Genomic DNA, 23,443 nt, shown 5'->3' on the forward strand with positions numbered 1-23,443 from the left:
GGCAGAGAACAGCTGCTCATCCATGGTAGTTAGGAAACAGAAAGAGAAGAGAAGGGCTAAGACTAGAATACACCCTTCCAGGTCACGCTCCCTGGTGACCCACCTCCAACTAGATCCCACCTTCTAACAGCACATTCAGCTGTGTACTCATTCATGGATGAATCCACTGATGAGTATAGTGTCCCCACAACCCAGTCACCTTCCAAACATATGAACCTATCAGGGAACATTTTAGAATTAAACCATAACATCCAGAGATGAAAAGATGACAAATACAGATATGGCCAGTCTCCATGGCCTTTCCCCTCTCAGAGAGTTGGAGGATAAAACAACATAGTAAGACCCTGATCTCAAAAAAAAAAAGAAAGAAAAGAATTATTGGGCATAGTGATGCACCCCTGTAGCCCCAGCTCCTCAGGAGTCTGAGACCGGAGCATCACAAGTTCAAGTCCAGCCTGGACAACTTAGCAAGACTCTGTTTCATAATAATAATAATAAAAAGGACTGAGGATGTTGCTAAGTGGTATAGCACTCTTTGGTTCAATCACCAGTAGTAAAAAAGAAAAACCTCCAGAAATTGCCTCCAATGTAAGATGTTGTATTGTACAGTAGGATGACTATAATGAACAACAATGTGTATTTCAAAATAGCTAGAAGAAAGGATTTTTGAATGTTCTAACCACAAAAACAGCAAGTGTTTGAAATAATGGATACAATTCCCTTTTTCTAATCATTATATGATACGTACAGATATCAAAACATCACACTCCACCCCATAAATATGTGAAATCATTATGTCAATTAAAAATACTGAAGAAAGAACTCCAATACTTTATTTATAAAAATATAGTCCCTCCAGGACCATGGTAGCTGTTCTGGAGCTCATAATAGGCCCAGTCATTAAGCAGAGCCATTTGGAAACAAATGTTCTTCAAGACCTTTTCATTCTTGAGGATCCTACAAATTACTTAGATTTATCAGCCTAAACAATTATGGGAAACCCATGTATGTATCTGGAAACTGCCAGCCATAGGTTCCATGATCCCATATCTTGACAGATCTCTGCTGTGAAAATACTGAGACATACCTGAAGCTCTTAATAAAAATTCCAGAAAGATGACTTAAGGGAACCATAAAAAAGTTAGAACTTCCACGACCCCTGGAAGGGACTGACATTCTCTCCAAACATGTTGACAAATTGCTAGGTCTGTCATCTGAAACAGTTCATGAAGTACACAAGGAACACAGCTCATTACTTTTAGAATCAAGAAATGTTTTTATTTTAAAAGTTTATCTCCCACATTGACCATACGCTTTATCCATTTAACTTGGCTCCAAATGATTCTGGGCCATTTCAAAAAGCTAACTTGTTATTAGAGGAAACAAGTTACTAATATTAAGGACAATCAAAATGTTATGCTTTTAATGCTTTCAAAAATGAATGTTAAATAACTTTCAATGAAGCAATCTTGGAAAAAATATACATATATAAGCAAACACACTTTGGTGAAGGGGCCAGCACTCACTTAGATATGTTTGTATATGCTTGATTTTTTAAAAACAAAGTACTCAGATTATTTGAGGATCATAAATTTATTAAATTCATTTTAAAAATAGAGGTGTGAGATTTTTTTCCTCTTTTGGTTGCCAGCCTGTTTATGAAAAAGCTAGTTCTCCTTGACCTTCCAGCATAAGGCAAGTCCCTATATTTAAGTGCTAACTATGCCAAGCACCATCATATACAATGCATCTTCTCTAAAACTTATTACAATTACAAAGAATAATGTAGTTGTTTGTTTAGTATTTTCTCTCTTGTTGGAGTATCAGCATTGCAAAGCAAAACCCATCTCTTTCTTGATCACTGTGTTCCCTTTGTTAAGAATGTGATATGCGGCCGCCATTCCACGCTCCTAGGGCAGAGAAGGTGAGCTGTGTGGGTACCAGAAGCACCACCCCCCCTCACCCCGTGGAAATGAGAAGACACGGAAACAAGCCTCAAAAACACTTCCAGATCACCTACAGCAACCCCAAAGGGAAATGAGATGGAACACTCTGATACTCAACCACCTGGACTCTCTGAACTGGCAACAAAAGAGGATCTGGGAAAAATGAAATCAGAAATAACTTCTCAGATAACAGCAAAGATTATGCTCATAATGCAAGACATGATTAATAAATCTAGAGAGGATACAGATAAAAAAATAGAGGATCTGAGGAACATGATGGAATCCCAACATAAGAAACACATGGAATCCATAAAACAGATGCAAACAGATTTCCAGGAGATTAAAAACTCCATCGAAAGTCTGCACAGCAGAATGAACCAATGTGAGGACAGAATTTCAGATATAGAAGAAAAGATTGCAATTAGTGACCAGGAAAAGAAAAATTGCTTTAAAATTGTAAGGAAACACGAGAAATCAATCCACCAGCTGCTAGACGATGCAAAGAAGAATAACATAAGACTGATTGGAGTCAATGAAGAAAGAGGAGAGAGTGCAGATGACATAAAAAAACTGTTGGGGCTGGGGATTTAGCTCAGTGGTTCTAGTGCCTGCCTCTCAAGTGTAAGGTCCTGAGTTTGATCCCCGGTACCAAAAAAAAAATAACAAAAAAACAAAAACTGTTCACAGAAGTGATAGCAGAAAACTTCCTAAGCAGAGGAAAAGAACTTCACATACACATAAGTGAGGAATATAGGACTCCAAAGAGCCTTGATCAAAAAAAAAATCTACACATAGGCATATAATAGTTAGGATTCCAGAAATCCAACAGAAGAACAAAATTCTACAAGCAGTTAGAGAAAAGAAACAAATCACATACAAAGGAAAGCCCATCAGAATCACAGCAGACTTCTCAACGCAAACCCTCAAGACAAGAAGAGCTTGGAGTGATGTATTTCAAGCCCTAAAGGAAAACGGCCTCCAACCCAGATTGATGTACCCTGCAAAACTATCTTTCAAAATTGATGGAGAAATAGGATACTTTCATGATAAAGAACATCTCAGGAACCTCATGAATACCAAACCAGCACTCCAGAAAATTTTAGACAATACCTTAGGAAAAGACAATGAGGATCACAACCCCAGGAAATTGGGCGTGACAAATTAAATGCAAAGGGGGAGAATCCAACAAAAAGAAAAAGTCATGACAAGGCTTTTAAAACTTAACTTCATCTCCCTAATGAGTGTATAATTCAATCTTGTTAATGGACTGATTAGTATTTTTCTGATTCTACAGTTGCACACCATTCCTTGTGCTGTACTGGCTATTTATCATCTTCTTATGTCTACTTTTTAATTGGGTTGTCTATTAATGAGCTGTAAGAGTTCTTTATATATTCTGGTCATAGGTTATATGCATTGTAAATATGGTCTGTTTAAGGACTACTTTTCATTTTAATGATATCATTTAAACTTCTAAATTTTGTTGGAATCTCATTTATCAATTTTTTTCTTTTATACATAATTTTTTTGTATCCTAGGTAGTTCTTGCCTACCCTAAATTCATAAACATTTTCCCTTATAATTTCTTCTTAAAGTTTTATACGTTTAGGCTTTCATATTTAGGTTCATAGATCCCTTCAAGTTATTTTCATGTATGGAAAAAAAGAGTTGAGGTTAATTTTTTATATACGGATACCAGGTGTTCTAGTGCCATTGGCTGAAAACACTATCTTTTCCTTGGCTCTTGAATTGAGTTTATATTCTATAAAATGCTAATGTTAAATAATCATTCAAAACTCAGTGGACCATATATGTGTGGTTCTATTTCTAGATTCTCTCTTTTATTCCAATGATCTATATGTCTTTCCTTACACCAACACTGCCTTGATTACTGTAGCTTTAGAAGAAGTCTTAAAATTAGACATTAAACGTCTTCCAACACTGTTTTTATTTTATTTTTGTTTTTTTTTTTTTTGGTTTTTTTTTTAAACTCTTCTAGGTTCTTTGTACTCCTGCACAACTTTTAAATTTCAATAGCCAATTCTTCATTTATAGCAAGTATACACAGACCTGAATTTTTATGTATACCTTGTGTTTTCTAATCCTGCTAAATTCAAGTACAAGTTCTAGGGGCTCCTAGAGATTTCTTAGTATTTTCTCTGTAGATGATCACTTCATCTACATACAAAGATTTTGCTTCTACCTTGCCAATCCTATCCTAATAGTGTCATTTTATTGCCAGACTATTTTGGTGGGGCCTAGGTTTCAAAGTTTAATGGACAGATAAAGAGTAAGCATATCTGCCCTTGTTCCCCACCTTAAGGAGAAAGCATTGTATCTTCTCCATTCATATAAGGCATTCTCGCTGGAAGTATGGAGTACATGTCTTTAATCTGTTGAGAAGGTTCTGTTCTACTTCTAGTGTCCTGATAGCTTTTACCATGAATAGATATAGAATTTAGTCCAATACTTTTTCTCCAACTAGTGACAGGATCATATGGCTTTTTCCTTTCCTCTGTTAAAATGATGACTTTTGGGGGTGGATCTTCCAATGCTGAACCAACACTGCCATCCCTATAACAAAACCACTTTCTACATCCTGCCAGATCTGACTTCTAAGAGTTTGTTTTGTTAAACAAATTTCTATCTATGATCATACTTTTTTCTTCTATTATCTTTATCCAGTTTTAGGATTAGCACAATGTTGATTTCCTAAAATGAGGGGAGAAGTGTTCCTTCTTTTTTCTGCTTTAATTGTTTGATATAATTTATCAGTTAAAATGTATATGAGCCTGCTGTTTTCATATAGGTAGGTTTTCAAGCTAGGAATATACTTTCTTTAATAGGTGCTATTCAAATTTTATATTTCCTCCAGAGTTAGTTTCATTAATTTGTCTTCCAAGGTACTTCTTAGAAGTTGTCAAATTTATTTCAAGACAGATTTTTGAAATATGCTTTCTATATCCTTTTAAATTCTGCAAAATCTGTGGTAATGTCTCCTAGGTCTTGATATTGTAATTTTAAAAATGTATAAGTGATATTGTGTAATAGGAAGAACAGGTCTAAAGGAGCAGGGGAAATGGGAGAGGTAGGGGAAAGGAAAGAAGAGAAAAAATATGAGAAAAGGAAAAAAATGGAAATAAAATCTTTACAAATAGGGAAGGGTGGAGGGGGTGAAGGGAGGGCAGGGGAAGGGGAAAAAGTAAGAACCAAGATACTCATGTAATGGCACAAGATCCCAGTGATGAATGTAACTGTATTTTATACCGAAAATGTACCAATAAACTTAATGGGAAAAAAAAAGAATGTGATATACATATGAGACGCTTTAAACACTCGATGACTTAAGAAAGAAAATGATTCCATTACTGAACTGATTCTATCAAGGGTAACTTGCTTAGTTGGAGAAAACAGAATCCACAACTTTGTGTGTGTGCGTGCTGTGTTTGCACTTGTGTGTTTGTGTTTGTGTGGGTACCGTGGATTGAACTCAGGCCCTCTGCACTGAGCTGCATCCCCAGCTCTTTTTTATTTCAAGACAAGATCTTGAATTACCAAATTGTCCAGGTGGGCTTGAATTTCCAATCCTCTTGCCTCAGCCTCCCAGAGTGCTGGGATTATAGCCACATGCTGCCATACCAGGCTGGAATTCATAACTTTTATGTTTCCACCCTTGCTAGAGCTTAAGACTCTTACAAGCATAGAGCTCTTGGTTTATGAGTTATGGTTATGACAAAGAGCACATAAGTAAGTTTATCCTGTGCTGGTGAGCCTAAGAATTACAAATTTCTCTAGAGGGAAATTTGATAACATATCAAATTTCTTCAGCTGTGAACACCTTTTGATCTAAGAATTTGTCTAAGGAAATAAGGATAAAATGTTGTAGATTCTTTTTAATAGCAAAAAAAAAATGTCCAATAGTACAGATACTTCTGAGGCATCCCTTGAGATCTCTTTGGCGTTACGTGCCTCTTCTACCAACCATCTCTGTGGTGGTTCCCCACATATATGGGGTCAGTGGGTCTTCACGGTGTGGTACAGAACCTTCCCCATCATGCTTCAAACAGAAGAGAGTCACCTGTAATGTGCAGAGTTTTGATCAGGGATGATGGAGGCTGATGAGTAACATCCTCCCACTACCAGTCTGGATACATGGTTCCTTGGCTCCTCAGAGGACAGCCCAGCAGGATGAGGCATCGATCATACCTCCTGGTAGTCAGGTTGGTAATGGTCCCTTCCATTGCCTTTTTATTCCTCCTTGCTTAGTTTTCTTGTTCAGTCTTCTGTGCAGTGGGTTGCATTCCTACCTAAACCCTTTTTCTCAGCTTTTGCTTTCTGGGGAACTTAGAAGTCATCTCATTAGCTCAATAAATTGTGTTATCTCGTTAATGGATACAGGTATGTACAGTCATTAAAAATGACTTGGAGAAGCAACAGGGTTCTAAATGAAATAATGGTTGCAACATTGGGTGTTGAATATCCTATTTTGATTTTTAAAAAGAGTATCTTGTCTCTAAAATGTGAGCTAGATGATCAAATAATAGATGGCTTTTTCTTTCTTTGGTTTATAGCTTTTCATAAGTTTTCTACTCTTGTAGTTAACTTTTTAAAGGGAAAAAAATCAATTGGTTGTATTTGCTCGTAGAATTTTAACTGGAAATATAAAAACTTGTGATGTAAAAACTATAACCAAGGAATAATAAATTTAAATTATCTGAAGAGTTATTAGTGAAACTTCATTACAAGTTATGAAATAAGTAAACTTTATAGTATTTCCATGGGGTATGATGGCATGTAATAGGAATTTTGGAAAAATTGGAAAATAAGTAACAACAAATGAAAATAAACGTGATACAAAAGAGGCTGTGATATCTTCTGTGACTATGAGAGAGCGTGTCCTTTTGTAGTCAAAAGGAAGACATAGGTTTGCTTCCTGGACCCTCCTTTACTAGACACACAACCATGGGCAATTCAAACTCCCTGAAGTTCTGCTTCTTTTTAGTAACTAGAAGTAATGCCTTGTCATAGGGCTGCTATGGGGGAATTAACTAGATATGTTTAATTAAGCAGGGTGACATCTATGTAGTAAGTACTCAAAGCAACTATTATTCACTCTAACAATATCTGAAAAATAAGCCTGTTTCCCAAGATAAATCGTATCTAACTGCCACTGATATGCTCTAAATAAGTTGAAGCTGATACTTCTTGGATTTGTACCCAACAGCCGGTTGCTTTTTGTGACATCTTGCCTCACTGAAGGCCATAAGGGAATTGCAAATTCCCTAACTTGATTGAAGATGCTTGGGCAGATATTTGGTGACCTTTAACCGTTAAAGTTGTTACATGTTATCAGAGTTCACTGGAAGGTGTTTAAATAATAACTGCGAGTGTAAAAGTACAAGCCAGTCATTGATGAGCATCTGTCATTAGGAGTAAACTTCTCATACGTTACCCTGATTCCGGCCTTCCTGTGTTCCCTCCTTTGGACCTCGTTCTGCCTTCTCATCACAAAGGTTTTAAAGAGTTTCTAGAGTAAGTGACCAGACAGGGTCTTGTGTTTGGAACTTTTCACCCACCACTCTCTGCTCTAATTCATCCCCTGCAAAACATTTTTAAGTTGTAAAGATATTCTGCTCAGGTTTTTTCGTTTTTTTTTTTTTTTGGTGGGGGGACAAAACAGCGTGAAGCAATTGATAATATAGACACATCCAAACTTGCACGGCTTTTCATCACTGGAACTCTATGAACTTACTTAGCTAAGATCACAGCTGCTAGAGCAGAGATGAAAGCAAAGATTACTGAATTAACACAAAATATAATCTGTCTCCCTGTGTTTGTCAGCATGTACTTTGCAAAGGCTTTCCTTGCATTTGTTTAGAATGCTTCTTTGGAAATTCTTTGCAGTGTATAATTTTCTAAATAAAGACAGAATAGACATTTTATAACAGTTTAAATGCCAAGCAGTAGTTTAAAAACAATACGACTCTTGGTTCCTTTTAATTCTTCCAGTCCCATCCTTGTGATAGAATACCAACTGCACGGAAGGGTGGTGGTGAAGGTGGCCGCATGCAGCATTTGCTGGGCCACACTTTGTGGATCGGGCGCTGCAGAGAAAGGAGCCACCAGTGTCTACAGAGATGTGGTCTATGTGTCACTCTCTATGCTGGCTCCACACTGTCTTGAATACTAGATTTGTAGTATTGAAATTCCCTAGCTAGAAGTCCTCAAAATTTCCACTTCCTTTTAAAGACTTTTTGAGGTGCTATTTTGGATTATCTCGAGATTTCATATAAAAATCAAGGTGGATTTTTCTACATCCACAAAAAATTCATTGAGAATTCTAATAGAGACTCATTAAATTGTCTATCACTCTCGATAACAGTAACAGCTTAAGAATATTAATAACAGCCCTACATCACTCCACTTTATGCTTTTTTAGGTTGTTGTACTTTACAAAAAAATAGAAAAGTACTAGAGAATCCCAGCTAAGAAATGGGACAGCTAAGTGGGCGAGATACTAAGTTGTTGAAGAGCTGAAGGCCACATCCACACAGCACGTGCAGCCAGCCAGTAGAGGAGAGCTAACAGACTAGTTTGAATCCACCTCCTCTCGAATCCAAACTTTCAGCTACTTCAAGATTTTCATCTGGTGTAGCACAGTCTCCTCCACTAGGGCCTCAAAGCCTCAAGGAAGGGAACCTTGTATCCTGCGCAGTGCTGTCATTTCAACTGTTCAGTGCTGGATTGTAAACAAAACAGGCTAAGTACCTGTGTGTGGAGAGGAGGGGCAGATTTTTATTGCTAACTGCCCAGGTTTTTGTTTTGTTTTGTTTCCCAAAAAAGCATATCAAGATTTGGGATAAAGAACTAACCTTTGCTACTAAGGAGTTTGATTAAAAATAATCTAGATGGAAAAAAAAGTAGGGCCGGGGATTTAGCTCAGTGGTTTCGCCTCCTGCTGCACAAGTGCAAGGACCCGAGTTCGATCCCTGTACCCCAAAAAGAAAATCTAGATGAAAGATCTGTTTTTCACTAAAACTATAAACCGTCGTATTGATTTCACTGAGGTAACTGAAGAAGGAGCAGGTTTGGTTTTCTCTCACAAGAAGCCTGAAGTAAAAATTAATTGTATGTGACTTTCACCACTTGCTTCCAAATAACTTGCAAAATACCGTTGTCGCACTTGGTAAGATAATTAACGGTAAAATTAAAGGTGAAGTTATTTTCTTTGTAAGATCCTGCTTTACCTGAGAATTACTTCACATTTCCTCCAAGGCAGAGACAGATGTTGAACAACTCAGAATAAATAAAGTGGAGCCTCTTCTCTCAGTATTGGTTTCTTTTTCAGTGGCCTAGAGAAAGACCTTGCTCTAGGAAGAAATAGCTACACTAGGGAGGAGGAGCCTGTATGTGCTTATTGAGGATAATGCTCTATTAAAGGACAGTGGGCTTCACTGGAATTACATGTATAGCGTCCTCTCTCTACTTGGTAGGGAATCTGGCAATGGATAACTTTCTCTGTAGATGTTTGTTTTTCCTGACAACTGGTGCATTATTCCATTAGGGCTTCTATAACAGAATGCCGTGGACTGAGTGGCTTCTAAACAACAGAAATTTCTCACGGTTCTGGAGGCTGAGAACCTCAAGGTCAAAGTGCCAATAGACTTGGTGTCTGGTGAGAACGCCCTTCTTGGTCCTTAGACAGCTGTCTTCTTGTTGAAATCTCACATGGTGGCAGGGGAAGCAGCCTCCCCATGGCCTTGTTCATCAAGGACACTAAGCCTATTCATAGGGGCCCACTCTCATGACCTAACCACCTCCCACATTGGGGATTAGGGTGTAACACATGAATGTTGAGGAGCACAAGCATTCAGTTTCAAACAGCCAGTAGTTAATCCTTTGCATACCTTAGGTGACAACCTCAGATCCAAATTGGTTCTGAGGTGTGGAAGGACAGAGTTGTGGTACATTTCTGTATCTGTCATTGTGACTCTAGTTCACTTCACCTTGAACACTGAGTCCAGTTTTAAGCAATGCTTTGATTTCTGTATTCATAAATATTACTTTATTTTTGCTTTCAAATAAGCTCCTTAAGGTTATCCTATTATTTTGTGAATTATTCACTTCATAAAATACTTTTGCAAAAGATTATCAATGAACAAAGATAAAATGCATCTACTGAAAGATATTCTGTTTGTTTCATATAAGACTTTAGCTCACTTCCTGTTATGTGAGTTCAGTGACTTATACAGTGCTAAGATTTCAAATTTCATTTTAAACTTTTACCCCTTTGCTTAATTCTTAATGTAGCTACTTTAACTATAATAAATATATGAAAACTTGCATTTACGTTTATGCACCTTAACCATAAACCAAAATGCTAATCGGGCCAACCTGGACTCCATGGTGAGTTAGCCATTTGTAACAGAGGCTTAGAATAGTTGCTGGGTAAGTCCTGGACACTTGATTCCTCTCACACAGAGGAATCAGTTACTAATGCATACCTAGCACTATGGGAAATACTTAGAGGCTGGGCGAAAAAATGGGAGTAGAAACCACTCACTTGAGAAGGGTTTATAACCTATTTCAGAGGTCAATGCAGGAAAGTGGAGAAAATGTCTATATGTTCAAAGCAAGATGGGAGAATGTGGCTTTAAAGCCCCAATACCATGTGAAGGATTAGGCTTTTAACTCCATTACCTGTGTGATGATGTTCATTATATTCTAGCACGGCATGGCCAGCTTTATAAATCGGTGACCTCACCTCTTAAAGGGGCTGTTCACACTGCCAGGCGAGCCAGTCATCCTTTACTGTTTCCCATTCTCCGATGACTATATCTATCACCTTCTCCCTTCTCAAACCTTCAATACCATCTTCCCTAGTTTTGCTTCCACCTTCCTACCCTACTAAGAACCTGAGACAGTGAGGAAACAATGACATAGCTGTGTTTGTGCATTTTGCCTCTATGGCTTTATCCAGAGTTGAGCTCCAAGCCCCTAAGGCTGACTTGTACTTGTGCACTGGATTCCTCTGTGTCTTGTCCCATACAGGACACTGCTCCTGCATCCTGTCATTTCTTTCACATACTTTTCTTCTCTGCTGGATCATTCCCATCAGTAAGTTGTTATTTCTCATATTTTAAAAGAAAAACATTCTTGGACCTCTTCCCATGCCATTTCCACTTTTTCTTTCTCTCTTCCCCTTGTAGTAAAATTCCTTAGAGAATTGTCTGTACCCGTTGTGTCCAATTCCTCTCTTCTTTTTTCTTCACTCCACTAGGGCTTGTGTTTTCGGCAAGATACTGAACTAGATGTTGTCAGTAGTCATCCTGGGTTACAAAGGCCACATGGCGCTTGTTGGCGTTCATCTTCTTGACCTAGTAGCAGTATTTGACACAACTGATTTCTCCCTTCTTTGTGAGAACTTTCTTTTTCTGCCTTTCAAAAAACTACCGCCTATGCCAGCGATGGTGAGCCTTTTCAAGTTTTCAATGATACAAGCAGCCCGCTGCGGCACTTAGGGTTTGCCATCACTGGTCTATGCAGTCATTTCTTTATTATTGATACTTCCAAGCCTCTTTTGGTAGTTAAAGGGCCCCACGAGTGGTTGTTTCCTTGGTGAGCTTCCTCCAACTCCTTAAACACCATCAGTGTGTCTAATACTTAAGAACCTTGTATCTCTAGCCCAATTCTCTCACCCAGACTTTCAGATTTTGAGCACTTTGCTGAACTCTACCCAGATACTTCATACAAGCTCAAATTTTACATGGTCAATAGGGCTTTGAGTTTATACCTCCTGGTCATCTAGGCCTTCCCCATATCACTTCATGGGTCCTCCAAACTTCCCATTGCTCAGCCCCAAAGCATTTGGTGCCCTGGTCCTTTTTTGTGAGGCAGGGTCTTGCTGAGTCACTAAATTGCCTGAGCTGGGCTTGAACTTGTAATCCTTCTGCTTCAGCCTCTCAGAATGCTGGGGTCACGGGCCAGGCCCACCACACCCAGCTTTCATTTTGCTTTATAATAGTAGATATTCTGCCACTAGCACATTTGTTGTAAACCTAAAGTAAACATTGTGTTGTATTTATTCAAGTTAGTTTCACTATCAACTCATTAAATCATTAAGAAGCTAGAAATACTACCATAAATTTATGATAACCTGTTTGTTTTACTTCATGACCAAAGATATTTTTAAAGCTAATTGTCTTCTACCTATAATAATTGTGTTTTAACAAACTTAGCTGTGGTGATACTAGGTTATGAGAAAAGAAAAGCTCCTTGCCCTGTAACCTTTAAATACTCTCTGGAAGGCTGCATGGGCCAGGACTCTGAATAGCTCAGTGAGCTTCCTTTGGATGTGAGAAAACCCCAGTCCTGTGGCCACAGAGCTGTTCACAAATACCCTCCCACTCTGCCAGACTGGCTCTGTCACATGCATGTCTGCTGAGGAAGGGGTGTAGACATCTGTCTCTAGACGGAGTGGACCATATGGCACTGTGATTAAGGATGGCAGAGTAGGGCTGAAAGGGCCTGAATCAGCAGATTCATGTTGAAGACAGAAAGTGCTAACGGTGGAATCCAGGTGAGGAAGAAAGCGGTGAAAACAAGCAGTACTGACCTTCAGCATTTTCAAGGTGACTGAGCAGCTGTAGTTATAACTGTGATCATCTGCGAGAAGTATCCGCCCTAAAAGATCTAAACTGAGTTTAAAAAATAAAAAAATCCAAGACTATGGGAGCAGTTGCGATGGAGACATGCTGATGGAACTCAAAGTATCTTTAGTGATAACTGCAAAGGATGTTGAGCTGATGGGTCCAGGGCTGTCTGGGGAGAGTTATCGGGAGAATGAATTTTGCAGAGTAACGAGCTTCCAAACAAAGCTGTGTTACCAGAGCTTTAAGGTTAGTTAAAAGTCCTTAAAGTTAATCCATGAAACATTTTACTCTCATAAATTTGCAGAGCTTAATGCTTGTATAACTCAGGTAGCTGTTCCCTTTGACAAGATCTCCCTGTGGCAGGGCCCTGTGCAGCACTTTTAGAAGCTATGAAGCTATATATATATATATATATTTTTTTTTTTTTTTTTTTGAGAGTCTTGTACATAGTTCAGGCTATCCTTGAGCTATGTATCCCAGGCTAGGCTGGAACTCTCGGCAATCTTCCTGCCTCAGCCTCCCGAGTGCTGGGATTACAGGCGTGCACCACCATACCTGGCTGAAGCCATGTATATTTTAATATCTCCATTCTCCTTGCTTGAAACAAAGCCCTAAAGCTTACAAAAATGAAGACTAAAGAAGGAAAATGTATAGCCACATAAAGATCATAATTGACACTGCTGTTGATTTTTTTGGACTTCAAACTGATTAAAGTCTGTCCCCTTTAAAATGAACACCTACAGTTCAAACAGGTGAAATTCTTCTTTTAGTGTGAGACAGCAAGGCAGACTCGGGCCTCATTTTCTTTTTCCCAACCCAATTGTTTTTTAGCATTTTGTAAAATATAACTTTTGGGTCTTAAGAATTTCATACAAGCATAAAAATGCTCTGAAATCACCATCAATGTATCTCTTTAAATGAAAGGCAGTCTAGTGAGTAGATATTGCTGTAACCCTAAGTCTGCAGGAGGCTGAGGCCTGAAAATGCCAAGATTGAGGCCAGCCTGGGCAACTTAGTACGACTCTGTCTCAAAATAAAAAAGGCTGAGAGTCTAGAGCATTTGTTTAGCATGCATGAGGGCCTGGGTTTGGTCCCTAGGACAGCCCAAAAAAAAAAAAAAAAAAAAATCAGTCTTGTGCTGAAAGACCTCCAGTTTGGGAGTGAGATAGTTTTATTTAAACACCCTCTCCATTGCTTATAGCCTAGGAGAACTTTTCGAACCTCAGTTTCCTTATCTGGGAAAAATAGTTGCTGTGGGGATTACATTAAAAACAATGGCCAAGGATTTAGCTCAGTGGTCCTGCCACCTGCCTTACAAGGGCAAGGACCCGAGTTCAATCCCCGATACCAAAAAATATATATAACAATCTCTGCTTAGCAGCCAGCACAGTGCTTGTCACCTGGCAGACGTTCCTAAGGGCACAGTTTTCGGAAGTCATATTCAAGGTGAAGAAGAGCCTGGAAGAGAGGAATAAAAATATCTTAATGACTGTATCGTGCAGTCATTTTCTTCTCAAACACATTAATGAAAACAGACTGCGGGTACTGTGAACAAGACACAGCCGTAGTGTTTTTAAAGCACTTCAACTTTATTGACTGGTAATGAGATGCTACTCTCCTATAACTGGTACTTATTGATTTATCCTGATAACCTGTTCAGGTTGACTCCACAAGCGAATGTGTAGCAAATTTTTAAGCCTCTGTAACAAAAACGGGGGTCAGAGAGCACAAAGGATTTACCAGTCACTTCTAAAGCTATGCGGCATATGCCCATATGACAGAAAGAAGGTACCCAGAAAAAGAATGGTCTCCTTTTTACCTTGGCACAGGACAGTGAAAAGCAAAAATACTGGTAGAAAACTCTGCTTCCACCTCATGTGCCTGGTCCTCCACAGCTGCAAAACAAGCTGGCCAGAAATCCAGGTAGAAGCAGACAGTAAAGGGAGGCTCGAGGTTTGACACTGGCCTGAGAATAAAGCCCTTAAGGGCATGAAAGGGGTTGAATGAAAGTGGAATGTAGGACTGCATACTACATCCAAGTTTAGATTTAAGTACAATTTTGTGACAGCCAGCCCTGGAAGAGACAAGGGGTGGGATTCGTTCAAGTTACAAAAATCAGAGTCCCAAATTTTTATGATGGCACCATGAGAATGAAACAGGACCATGTCCCAGGGCCACAGTGCTGGAAAACCATAAAATTCTCATAGGCTTCAGAACAAAAGTGAATTTCCCGGTGAGAACAAGGTCTCAAGACTTCTGCATGGTGAGACCTTTGATCATACTGAAATGAGGCCAGAATTAAGAATATTAACCTGAAGCAGGATACACTGGATAAATAGTGGTTTCGTGGGATAAACATCTAATGATCCTTCAAGGAATGTTCCTGTGGAACTTCAAGTTAGGTTTTTTTTTAAAGCATTCATATCTGAGGCTTTGTTGTGCTATCAAAGAAAACCAAATTAGAACACTCTAAACAAAATGAATATTGGAAAAGTTTATCATTTTCTCATGTCCTAGAGAATATGAAAGAATATATTGGAGGAAAATACCTTGGCTTTGACAGTTATTGCGATTGAATCACTTGGAGGGTATTAAACTGTGCTAACTGGTCTGCAGACTGACAGCAAAAAGGAGGTGATTTGAGCTGGGCCTAAATAGATGGGAACTAAACTGGGTGTGGGGGTGCACCCCTATAATCCCAGGACTGAGGAGGCTGAGGCAGGAGAATATGTACTGAGTTCAAGGCCAACCTGGAATATCTAGCGAGACCCTGTCTCAAAGAAATATATATATATATATATATATATATATATATATATATATATATGGGAAAGCATTTACTTATATGTAATATTAAGTATTTTAGCAAAATGTAGCACATGAAAAATATTACTTTAAAAAGTAGATAAAAGTAAATATACTTTGAACGTAGTTCTGGGGAAAAATGTATATATTTAAGAAAATTCCAAGGAAAACACGGAAATAACTTTGAGGATTTCCAATGGTAAAACCATGAGCTCTGTGTGTTATATGTAGTATATAGATGTGTAGTAGCTACACATACATGCAACATCTGTGTGTGTCGGTGAACTGTTACAATTTCCACATAAGGAGCAGCACCCTTTACATCATTCAAATAGTGAAATACGCTTCATGTCCACCATGCCTTCTTGCAAAACTTGCCTTTCCCTTACCAATCTGCCCACTGTGGGTGGACCTGAGGAACTTGAGTGTTCTTAGCTCAGTCTCCACTCAGGCACAGCAAGGGGAACAGATTAGCTCCAGAGGGCTGGAAAATGAAAATGGCTCTTCTCTCTTCCAGCCCCCCTGTCCTCCCTCTAGGTCCACGTGAGGAGCTCACTGATGATGGAGAAACTGCTCTTGAGAAATTCACTGGTGACCTGGGGATTTAGCTCAGTGGTGCCGCTGCCTGCCTTGCAAGCACAAGGTCCCAAGTTCAATCCCTGGTACCAAAAAAAAAAAAGAAAAATCCGCTGGCCCCCAGTGTACCACCCAAATGGCAGTTGGAACAGTCTCTCTTCTCACCATTTCGAGCTCACTTGTTTTTTTTCATCTTTTGGATAAACACAGTATTGCCAATAGAGGACAGACAGATGCTTTTGTGCAAAATTTCAAAGAATCAAAGGATGCTCGTAGCTGAATGAATCAAGGAGGAAAAATAATAGAGGAAAAGGTCATTGCTTTCATAATTCCCTGCAGCCATGAATAACAGTTACCAAAATTATAGAATATATTCCTTCATTTTTTCCCTCATCTAATACAATGTGCCTTTAAGAATAGTATCATTAATGACTAATTAAAATTAGAAGTCTGAGGGAGGGAGATAGTTTCTATGTCTTTTCTACCTAATGGAAAAAGAAACTGGGCATTTATTCATATTTGTGTTTCCTGATTTCTAGTAGCTACAAGATGTTCTGTAAACACATAATTCAGTAGTTCATCTTCACCTTCATTACTTGTTGTGCTCTCAAAGAGAACAATGGCCTTTTTCTAGTTCGGAAATGGGTGGCTTGTAGCTGAGAGCTATTTTATGCACTGTGAATACTAACAAGTTATTTTGTGATAAAGAACCAATGTGGAAAAAAACAATGATTACAGCAGTTTTTCCGTGTATCTTTGTATTTGAGCTGGGAGAAGGAAAGGAGACTGTTGCTTCTTTTCTTATTTCTTTTTCTCCTTTTTCCTCTGTAGACAAAACCCGTTGCATTTGCAGTTCGGACAAATGTCAGCTATAGTGCAGCCCATGAAGATGACGTTCCGGTGCCGGGCATGGCCATCTCATTCGAGGCAAAAGATTTTCTGCACGTTAAGGAAGTAAGGAGAATAACTTCAGTTTCTCTCAATGTGATTTTTTTCACCTTGAAGCATCATTTCTTATTTCTCACTGCTGTGAAATAGCATTGTGTATAGCCACAGCTGTGTAACACACACACTGAATCAGTGGCTCTCAACCTTTTCTGATATAAATATACATTTTTAAAGTAGAAAGGACTCATAGGCTTCTGGCAATAACTTCAGGGCTCCCTTGGGCTCTGTGGCCCAGAATTTGGGAACTATTACAGCAGATGATCCTTTTTTATGCTTAACCTGCACTTTTTCTTTTCATATTTAACCTTGACTCTGTGTAGTTTTTCCTGATGTCTGAAGGTTAGCCATCTGGGGAGGGTTTTAGTAAAATGCAGAATTCACAACTCTTCTCTCTGCTGACAATGTCTAGACTCTGACTATTGGTGCCCTTTTTCCTCCTCAAATGCTGCATACCTCCAATTAAAGATTGAATGGTACTAACTGGAGCCAGTGAGGCAAGAAATGGATATCAGAAAAATTCCTTTTTCCCCATGCCATAATTCTCCACCTTTCAGTTAACAGTGACACAATCTGTAAGTTGGAAAAAGTCACCCTTAATTTTTGTTTGTAGTCAGTATGTGCCAAATGCCTGCTATGTGGAGCCCTGTATTGAGTGACAGAAATTCCCCAAATAGTATTCTCTGTATGGAGGGATTTACAACTACAGCACCTTGGGGGATGATATGGCACATGGAACAATGTGTAAATTTAACTGAGCAGTGCGTGAAAGGCTGTAAATAAAGGAAGGAATGCTGCCAATTAAAAGAGCCTACTACGGCATCACAGTAACTTTCAGAAAGAGTTTAAATACTGGCTAAAAGGCCATGAGAGAAAAACGCTTTCAGAAGGGACGGGTGCCTCACATGTTGCTTTATAACAAGAAGTTAAGATACAAGGGCTCTTGATGGCTGATTCTTAGAGGTGGAGCTCTTTCTACCATGCAAAGAAAACAATGACTATTCTTTAAAGTGTTCAGGAACAGACTTACTCAACTGAAGAAAATGAAATCAAATCACACAGATTCAAGATAAATATTATATTCACGAGGGAGAAATCCACTTAAATCATCAGTGAACTTTACCTTGTATAATTATAAAAGTCCCAAAGGGCAAGTTTTGTTCCGACCCAAAATATTTTCAGGTACATTTCAGGATTTATCTCACTCTTAATACTTCTAATTAAATTAATCTGATTGTAGGGGAAAGACCACTAGTTCTCCTCAGGGGGGACAGAATTCAGCCTGGTCCTAAAGGCAGCAAGAGGACTAAGGAAGGAAGCACAAAGTTTCCTATGGACTGTGGGGAACTCAAACATATTTCACTGTTGTATGTTTAAACCCACCAACCTGAGGGGTTTCTGAATTGTAATACGTGAGGCACACTTCTCTCCCGTGAAAATAGTTAATGTGAGAGAAAAAGGTTTCAAAGATCTGAACTTTGGTGCACTGACTTTAATACGTTTCATTTCCTGTTTAGAAATTTAATAATGACTGGTGGATAGGCCGATTGGTTAAAGAAGGCTGTGAAATCGGATTCATTCCAAGCCCGGTCAAACTAGAAAATATGAGGCTACAGCATGAGCAGAGAGCCAAGCAAGGAAAATTCTACTCCAGGTATGAGAAAAATGTCAAAAGTAAAAGTTCAGATTCCACCAACATTCATTCTTCACTGTCGTTGGCTCTGTTCTACCCTCTTTATTATATGTTTAAAGCAGACTGGTGATAGGGTTCATTGACAGCATCACAATGGCTACATTTTTAAACTTCATCCCAGCATCTGATTTCCACCCCATTTGGGAGGGAATCAGATTAATTATGATCATTAATGAAACAGCTAAGGTCATAGAATATTAAATTGCAGTTTCAGTGCAGAGAAATTCTATGGTCCTAATCATTTGCTGAAAGTCCTCTGGCACTGAGCAGCCATGGTGACTAATCCTAGTGTCCGTAGCTGCCTGGCGTGGCAGGGAGACGTTTTAGAGATGACAGTTTTAGACCTCACTGGCAAATAGCAATTTTGTCGTCTGTTGGTTTCATTTTCACTAGAGAGATTAAATTTTCAGTTCTACTTACTGTGAAGCACTAAAGACTTTGACGAAGTATGAAATAAGTTAAAGGTCCCTTTTCAGATAGCAATTAAATGAGTTAGGGCCGGGGATTTAGCACAGTGGTTCTGCAGCCTGCCTCGCAAGTGCAAGGTCCCGAGTTCAATCCCCGGTTTCAAACAAACAGCAATTAAATGAGTTATGTAATAGGCGGGGGCTGAGGTTGTTTACCTTTTTCACTATGAGGGCCACTCATACTGGTAGTGAATTTTAAAATGAACCCCATGCAGACAAGTTTAAGAAAGTGGCATGTTTCTCCCTCCATGAAAGGATGAAATAATATAGGCAAGATTTTTCTTTAATGTGAATAGCTAGGTTTTTGTTTTTACTCAGACTTGTATCTCATTTGTTTATATTTATTTCTTGCTCAATGATAATATTTTCACATTAGCAGGGAATTTTTTCAAGTGTCAATGAATGAAATAGAATATGCTTTATGGTTTGGAATTCCTCATTAACTAGCATTTTATAATTGTCAAGGTCATAAGATCTTATAACCTATTCTGGGGAACTGGGTTACTCATACTTTGCTTTGATTTTCTTGATTTTATTTTGTTTCATCTTTTTTACCCAAGCTTTTGCCCAAGTGTGTAAAAATACTTCTAGTTGTTTTTACAGGTTTTTGCACGTCTCCTAACATGGAAAAAAAATTTTTTTGAGGATATAATCAGTCTGGCAGTCTTTCAAATTTCTGATAGATCTATTATAAAATCTGACAGAAATCAAAGGAAATACAATTGGGAAACATTGAAGGATTTGGCATTTTTATAGCATTAAAAGTCAAGGGCAAATCTGTATCCTGAACATTTTCACTATTAGCAACATTCTTTCTCAATTTTACACAACTCAGGTAATATTTTTACTATAAAATTCAAAAAGAATATAAAAACAAACCCATGTTTGAACTGAAATTATACTACTTTAGAAAAAGAAAGAAACATTTCTGAAAAAATGTTTTGGTCTTGGTAAGAGGTGTCCTTACATAACTATACAAATTAATGTCGCTTTTTATTACACCTGTTGTCCTTATTAAATGTATCTTTTAAGAACCTTAAAAAGATACACAGCCTTCCTGTTAGCTGTTTAGTAGTTTTCACATTTGTTTGCTTTCTGCATTACAATGCTAGAATAGTAGCAATAAAATTCAGCCTGTTGCAGAACAGTAGAACTTACATTTTCATGCAAATATTTATCCAAGTGTAAATATTGCCCCTCCATACATAGACACTGTAAAAGATTCTTTCATCCAGACCCATGACAATGAAGGAAGGGGCAGTGCGGACATCTTGCCTAAATTCCATGATATTCTTTTAAGATATTTCTTGCCATTATCACGTGAAAAGGGGCCATTTAGTACTATTTTATTTAGCCCTCTCATATAATGGTAAAAACCCTAAGTGCTGTTGTTCTAGTACTAATTCCAAAGTTCCTGAGCACAAAAGCAAACTTCTATCAAACTTCAGAATTTGGTACTTCTGAATTGTATGTTCTTCAGATCACTTCTAAATTAACCAAGTTTAGTCTTTCATGTTAGTCATGTTTGAGACGTATTCTGGGTACTATCCGTTGGTTAAATCATAATATACTGTTTTATGTTTCTTAGCAAGTTTGGGTACTGCTGTGTTTTTCTTTTACAGGTTGCCACGAAAGTTTAAGTACTTTCAATCTTAATATACTAAAAATGATCAAGCTAAGACAAACAAGCTGGAAACATTAAGTCTGGGCGTTAGCCTCAAGGTTCTGTATACATTGTCTCAGAGGGCCTCTGAGATAAAAAGCAAAGGAAATCTCTTGTTTAGCCTTCTATATCTGGCCAGAGAACTTGAAGGCTGTGAAATTATCCGAGTTCTCTTTCATTCTCTCAAGCTTTTTGAAACTTAAAGCTTGCATTTGAGAACAGAGATTACCACATAACTGTTTCAAGTACTCCAGGAATCTCCATCGCACCATTACTGTTTGCTTCCTTCTAAGGAGGATAAACTTACAGTTCAGTGGAAACATAATGAATTCTCATGTTGAGCAATGCACATGTTCGTGGACCTGAAATAAGCATCAGATCTAATCTGCTTTTTGCTTTACTCCAGTAAATCAGGAGGAAATTCATCGTCCAGTTTGGGTGACATAGTACCTAGTTCCAGAAAATCCACACCTCCATCATCTGGTAAGTAGGTGCCGAGTGCTGAACAGTACATGCTGCATTTCATGCTTTCCCCAGTCTTACCTAGTCCTGCGAATTTACATCCACCAAAGGGCTCTGTAAGCCCTGCAGATGTTAACACGTATCAGAAATAAAACTGCTTTCGTGGAATTAGAAACAACATGAGAATCTTTTTTCTGGCTTCAAAGAGAAAATAATGAAGGAAATATGTCAATGTGCTTACTCAAAGTTGCTGTAGAAGCTCAAAGTGACCAATGTAATTTCCCGGTTTATCCCCATTTCCCACCATGGTGCTTCCCACACTGTTCTGGGCAGTAAATGGGTGAAAGCCCACCAAGCACTACCGTGCAGTGTGAGGTGTAGGCTGCGATGTTACATGAAAACAGAAGTGGAATTCGAACTTTCGGAAGGTGAGGAATGGAGAATCGAGGGAAGGTGGAGTGACTGGGTTGCTATGATAGACAAGATGGGCTCTATGGAAGACATGGACAGTGCATAGAAAATTCGAAAAACTCAACAGAAAGCACTTGAGGGAAGAGTAAGTATTGTCTTCCCACAAAGCAATGGGTTTAGGTCTGCTAGATATAGGACACCCAGTTAAATGTGAATTTCAGATAAATAATTTTTAGTAGAAGTCCATATTGAATGAGAAATACACTGTACCTGTACTAGACTAAAACTTGTTTATCTGAAATTCTTATTTAATATCACTTTCTTTGCTAGCTCTGGCAATGCTAGCATTTTGTGTAGAACGTGGAGTTTAGTATAATAGGAAACTATCTCAACATGCACGTCTGTGATTATGTCTTAGTTTTCCAAGAGATGTAACTGGGAGCCAGAGTAAGGTTGGAAGCATTGGCTGTTACAGAATTGCAACAGAATGACTGTGTGATTGCTAGGAAGCTGGACATGAGAAGTGATAAAAAAGAGAATTGTGTCTGCGGAGAAATTGAGGAACTAGCCGTACAGTTACTACCGTGTTTTAAGAACAGGATTCTTACATTACCAATAATCACACCTAGCTCTTAAATGTTGGCATCTTTTAGAAATCAAAGATTAGAAAGACTATAGCAAACTTAGCAGAACACTGCAGGATTTTTTAAGTGAACAAAATCTGAGCACAGTAAGAAATAAATTGGGTGGGCTGGGAATTTAGCTCAATGGTTCCTCGCAAGCGCAAGTTCCCGAGTTCGATCCCCCGTACCAAAAAAAAAAAAAGAAAAGAAAAGAAATAAATTGGTTTAGGGTGCATATTGATCTCAAAAGCTGTAATCTTGTGACTTGTAGCAGTTGTAAGCTGCTCAACGTTAATAAAATAGCGCTCTTAAAGTGAAAATGGAACAGGCACCTAGTCCTGCTCTTCTCAAATGTGGAAAGCTGTAGGAATTGCTGTATGAATTTTACACATTTCCTGTGTATCTGAAAGTCTGTCTCCTGGACTCATGAGGGCTATTACTTGGCTCCTAAAATGGGGATCTGCCACATCACATTTGAGGCACCCCCCTCTGAGGACCACTAAAATTCTTCCATTTCCTCTCAACATGCTGTAGCCTTTAAATTGATTTAGCAATATAATAAAAGGAGGTGCATGCATTTTAGAGAATAAATCAGTATATATGTAAAATGACATTTCAATTTGTAGTCATCTGTTTCACTTTGGTAAAAATAAACTTCCATGAAGGGCTGTGGATTTAGCTCAGTGGCGCTGCACCTGCCTTGCAAGCACAAGGCCCTAAGTTCGATCCCCGGTACGAAAAAATAATAAAGTTCCATGAAAAGTTAATAAAAAAGTTTTATACAGATACAGAATTTAGAATAACCTCTCTGAATACCAAGAGTAGAAAACACTGTGACTAACTGGGCTGGAGATATAATCACCTGCAAAATGTGTAAACATCTGGTCTCTGATAATTTTCATGAAATAACTCAGCCGATCCAAAGGAAAACTTGAGGAAATTTAGAGCACACTCCCTAGTTCACTTCCAGGGAGTGTGCACTGGTCGGCAATTGTAATTTTCCTTTTTCGTTTCTCAGAAGCGCTCTCTGTAATTCCCCTCACCCACTGCTAGACCTAGGAATATGAGTATATGGTTGAAAGGAAATATATTTGGATGTCCTCAAGGGTTTGGGAAAGGAAGTGTTTCCACTTTACATCCAGGTAATGAGGTGGTGGCCAGTTGCAGGACATGTGCCCCACACCCATGCAAATGTGTATA

General features: G+C 38.5%; 2 protein-coding genes across 10 annotated transcripts in view; one reads left to right on the plus strand and one right to left on the minus strand.

The window, feature by feature from the left end:
* Window positions 1-23,443, plus strand: part of Cacnb2 (calcium voltage-gated channel auxiliary subunit beta 2) — a 356,213-nt gene that overhangs the window by 302,297 nt on the left and 30,473 nt on the right. For all 9 annotated transcript variants that reach the window (XM_004859950.4, XM_087207093.1, XM_087207094.1 and 6 more), the window contains 3 exons: window positions 16,811-16,933; window positions 18,442-18,578; window positions 21,154-21,230. In XM_004859950.4, coding sequence (XP_004860007.2) covers window positions 16,811-16,933; window positions 18,442-18,578; window positions 21,154-21,230 — 337 coding nt within the window. The remainder of the gene's footprint in view (window positions 1-16,810; window positions 16,934-18,441; window positions 18,579-21,153; window positions 21,231-23,443) is intronic.
* Nsun6 (NOP2/Sun RNA methyltransferase 6) overlaps window positions 13,074-23,443 on the minus strand; it is a 110,307-nt gene continuing 99,937 nt past the window's right edge. Inside the window, exon 11 of the transcript XR_015449608.1 lies at window positions 13,074-14,056. The gene's annotated coding sequence lies outside the window, so the exon portion shown is untranslated. The remainder of the gene's footprint in view (window positions 14,057-23,443) is intronic.

This window comes from Heterocephalus glaber, unplaced genomic scaffold (genome assembly GCF_053883595.1).
Source record: "Heterocephalus glaber isolate CG9 unplaced genomic scaffold, H.glaber_assembly_v1.0 deba00000768, whole genome shotgun sequence".
Classification (NCBI taxonomy): Eukaryota; Metazoa; Chordata; class Mammalia; order Rodentia; family Bathyergidae; genus Heterocephalus; species Heterocephalus glaber.